This window comes from Rutidosis leptorrhynchoides, chromosome 3, assembly GCF_046630445.1.
Source record: "Rutidosis leptorrhynchoides isolate AG116_Rl617_1_P2 chromosome 3, CSIRO_AGI_Rlap_v1, whole genome shotgun sequence".
NCBI classification, from domain to species: Eukaryota; Viridiplantae; Streptophyta; class Magnoliopsida; order Asterales; family Asteraceae; genus Rutidosis; species Rutidosis leptorrhynchoides.
The window spans coordinates 372666440-372670725 of record NC_092335.1 but is presented as its reverse complement, the minus strand read 5'-3'; the positions used below and the strand labels follow the sequence as shown (position 1 = coordinate 372670725).

The following is a 4286-nucleotide window of genomic DNA, read 5'->3' as shown; positions in this document are numbered from 1 at the left end:
CCCAAGTTTTTAATTTATTTAACCAAAAAAAGAATTTTCAAAGCATAGTACGATCAAAATAATAAATAAATTTGTTCAAATCAAATAATCAAATAAACCATAAAAAACTACTAATATTTACTCCTTCAAAACCATTAAGCAAAATTTACTTCAAGCCCCCTAGCATTTTCTTAATTCCATTGTCTACCCAACCTACCAACATCACTTTGCTAACTGAGATCGAGTTCCACCCGCTCCGGTGTTGGCCTTGTGGTTTGATTTGCCAAAAGTTGCATCCCTAACTGCCCTTTGTTCCCAGCTCCAAATGCATACAACTTTCCTGTTTCAGTAAGCGCAAATGTGTGCGCTTTCGAATAGTTTGAGTTTGAAAGACTGATTTGTACCACCCTTTCGTTAATTTCCTTCAACGATGTCGCTATCTTCGGGATCAACACATTAGCATACCTATTTCCCTGGACAATAAAGAAAAATATCATAAAACCTAACCTTATTGATAATAAAAATTATTTTGCTAAGGAAAGGTTGTCGTTAACACGAATAAACAGGTTGTACATAGCGGTTAATGCTGACTTTAAGTTGACGGTTAATGAGTTGTATAACACATTTAGCGCGTTAACAACTCTAAGGGTTGTCGTTAGTAAAATCCTAAAAAAAAAGTGGACAAAAAACACAATGCGTTTTCGAACCTGCGAATCGTCCTCTGCGGTATCATGTCCTAGACTCAATGATCCTCCATACCCGAATGAATAAACATCACCATCATCAGAAACTACAAACGTAGTATACTCCCCTGTGGCAACATGTACAGCTTTAACATTGCTTAATGATTCAACCACTTTTGGGACCAATTGACATTCATCATTTCCATGGCCCAAACAACCACTGTTGCCCCAACCCCATGTACAGACCTTGCCGTTGGTCCCAAGCACGGCTGCATGCCATGCACCAGCTGAAATCACCATAGGCTGCACGTTCAGAGTCTGAAAATGTTGTATCAATGTTGGCTGGTGGTCATCAGTTTTGTTCCCGTGCCCTAATTTCCCTCCTTGACCACAACCAACCGAGTAAACCGACCTGTAACGACAACAAGTTGATCAGTGTCAGATTCAAGAATATTGAGTGCAAACAAATTGATTTTTGTTTCACTATAAAACATGATGAATAGAACGTTGACCCAAAACTTATTTGACCCATGTCTTGACAGGTTGTTAAAAAGATAGGTAAAAAGTGAAGGGTAAAACTGTAAAGTACTACAAAAAGTACAATGTAATGATGATATTTTTAAAAGTATATTTTTTGGGACAATTAATATGCACAGAGGGAGTATTATATAAAAGGGCAATTTAGTCATTTTGAGTGAAGGTAGCAAAAGCCAACTGACCAACAAGTTCAAGTAAAACTCACATGCCACTAGGCTGCCAAGCCAATGCAAGAAGGTAGCAATAGCCCGCCGCAATTTGGACCACGGGTATGTTTTCTAGCGGGCCCAATAACGGACGGGGTTCAACATCAGTTGGGTCGGTGTAGTGACCGAGTTTGGCCACATTACCCCAAGAGAAAGTGTAGACTCTTCCTTCTCGTGATAATACAGCCGTAAACAATTTTCCAATTGTCGCTTGTACAACAAATATGTCTTTTAAAGACTCAACCAATTGAGGAGTGTTAACTTGTTTATTTCCTTGAGATGCATACTCAGATTCCCCAAACAAGTCCTTTCCAAAGGTGTAAACCTGCCCTGAATCGCTAATTAGCATTGTTCGACCCACCCCTGCTACTGCATGTATAATGCGAATGCCTTGCAATGAGCTGCAAAAAAAAGGGTTTTTTCAGTTTCCAAAAATTCCAGCATACGTGTGGGCCATAAAGTATATGAATTTTTCTAACGTCAGAGTTGTCATTAATGTGCATAAAACTATTGTACGTAGGGTGTGCATGGTACACAACCGGACTGTACCGAGTCCCAGATTGAAGAAAAAAGTGGACGGAGGACCGGAGCATGTATTTGTTGGTTCGGTTATTTTTAGTTTTTCTTTTTCGGGTTCGATTCGGTTCGGTCCGGACTGATGACCGAAAATCCGAAAAACGTTGGACCGAGTACCCGAACGAAAAAGTTCGGTTCGGTTATGGATCGGTCTGATACGGTCTTCGGGTTTTTTTTCCAGTTTTTCCTGTACCATGCACACCCCTAGTTATATTTTATTTTAAGTGACGATTATGAAATTGTACAATAGTTTTATGTACCTTAACGACAGTAGGTAGAAAAATCCATTCACACGTATAATAAATACTGTATAACTTAACTATACATATTTGACACACATTAACCAAAAAGTCCAATCAACCCTATACGTCGTGAAAGCTAGGAGAATTCAGAATGCAGACCTAATAACGCGAGGCTGCGATTGCTCATCGGTGGTGCCATGACCTAGTTGTCCTGAAGCATTAGACCCAAAAGTGTAAACAGAACCTTTTGAAGTAACAACAACACTATGGCACGAGCCAGCTATAGCCTGAGACTTTTCTCGTCTAGTACCTGCTTCTCCAGCCAATAAGAATTTTAAAACTAATTTCCAAGAACCACCACATCGTAACTTAAATTCGTCGCGTTTTTCTGAAGTCATTGGTTTAAAGATTGCTCTCTTTTGGCACATATCAAGAGCTGCAACCTCAGGTAAACAGAGTTCATAATCAGGGGCAAATTGGGCAGGTTGCCTTAAAAAAGAACATGTAGCCTGCAAAAAAAAAATAACAATTTTCACAAAGATATCAGAAGCAATGTACATTCTAAATGTTGGGTTATAATCTTTTTATTGTTTAAATGTTAAAAATATGAACTTGCCTCTAATTTAGCTAAATCTTGAGGGTCAAGATTACAACTAGTGAGAACATGAAGAACAATGGAAGGGTGTGCAGATAACGGAAATTCTCCAGGTGTTGCATCTCCAAAACAATGTCGAGATGATGAATTTGGTGATGTCACCATTTCAGGAATCGGTTGTTCCGGAATATTGAGACATTGAATACTTGGTGGTTCACTCGCGGTGGCATCCATGGGCACTGCTCAATTCAAAATGACAAAAAAAAAAAAAAAAAAAAAAAAAAAAAAATTTCCATCAAAAATGATACTCTACACATTATATCGTTTCTTGTTAATAGTTTAAAGGCTTGTAAAACCATATTATTGTTTATATTTTTTTGTACGAATAAAAAAAAGGTGCATTTTGCAAATGTACAACCAAACACACTTTGTAAGTACTAAGAAAACAATGTCATACCTTAAATTATTGCTTACTTCTAAAACCTTAAGTGCCAAAACTACAAAATTAACAAGATTATCATCAGAACACAATCAAATTGGCATCTAAGGATACATCCATAACGAAAATAAAATTCAAAAATTTTATCAAAATTGATTTAATATCATTTAACTGAAATCATCTCCTATTGATCTTGAGATATGATTGAATTGGATTAAACTAATTTTGACACACACAAACACGCACACAGTTATTAAAACCGATGAAAAATTTAAATTATAATGGAAACTATAAGATGAATAAATACTACTGCTTTAAGAAATAATATTCCATTATATCTGAAAAGCAAGCTTTTATCCAAACGATCACATGAACAACAATTATTGGATTAAGGAAAAAAAATCAAATTAAAAAATCAGAACAGAAAACAGTAAAAAACCATGATTTTTATGATCATCAAAGTACATAAACAAGGTACTCCGTATAATGTATCAGACCACCAAGTAAATTAGTTGATATTTTTAGACAAAATATTAACACAAACAACATTGGTAACATTGATTTTCAATTGGGTCAGATAACGATAGTGCATTTATGATCATCAAGAATTGAAAAAGAATTACAAGTCATAAAAAAAAGTGGTACAATTTAGAGAAATTTATCATGATATACAACATGGGTAACTATGATTTCCAGTTGGGTCATATAAAAATTGTACATTCATGATGATCATAAATCAAGAAAACATAAAATTTACATGGAATGATAGATTGTAAAAATCAAAGAAACATAATAATCACTTCACTCAAAAACCCACCCAGAAAAAAAGAATATTTATCTGATCAACATCAATTTCGATAGAATTGTTGATTATATATTGCGGGTGGAAGTTGGATTAATGTTTAACGAAAGGTTAGGAGTTATTAATTGTTATATCAGAACCAACTTAGAGAGAAAAAGGGGATTTTAATAATATTAGTATTGACGAGTGAATGAAGCTGAGATAAACACTAATGTATTTAAAACCAA

At 35.4% G+C, this 4286-nt stretch overlaps 1 protein-coding gene across 1 annotated transcript; it reads right to left on the bottom strand.

The window, feature by feature from the left end:
* Window positions 1–209: 209 nt before the first annotated feature.
* On the bottom strand, window positions 210–3052 carry LOC139897632 (ultraviolet-B receptor UVR8-like). Its single transcript, XM_071880329.1, has 5 exons — window positions 2840–3052; window positions 2383–2732; window positions 1405–1806; window positions 687–1074; window positions 210–452 (listed from the first exon to the last, which is right to left on the bottom strand). The coding sequence occupies exons 1-5, from the start codon at window positions 3050–3052 to the stop codon at window positions 210–212; spliced, it is 1596 nt and encodes a 531-aa protein (XP_071736430.1).
* Window positions 3053–4286: the final 1234 nt, after the last annotated feature.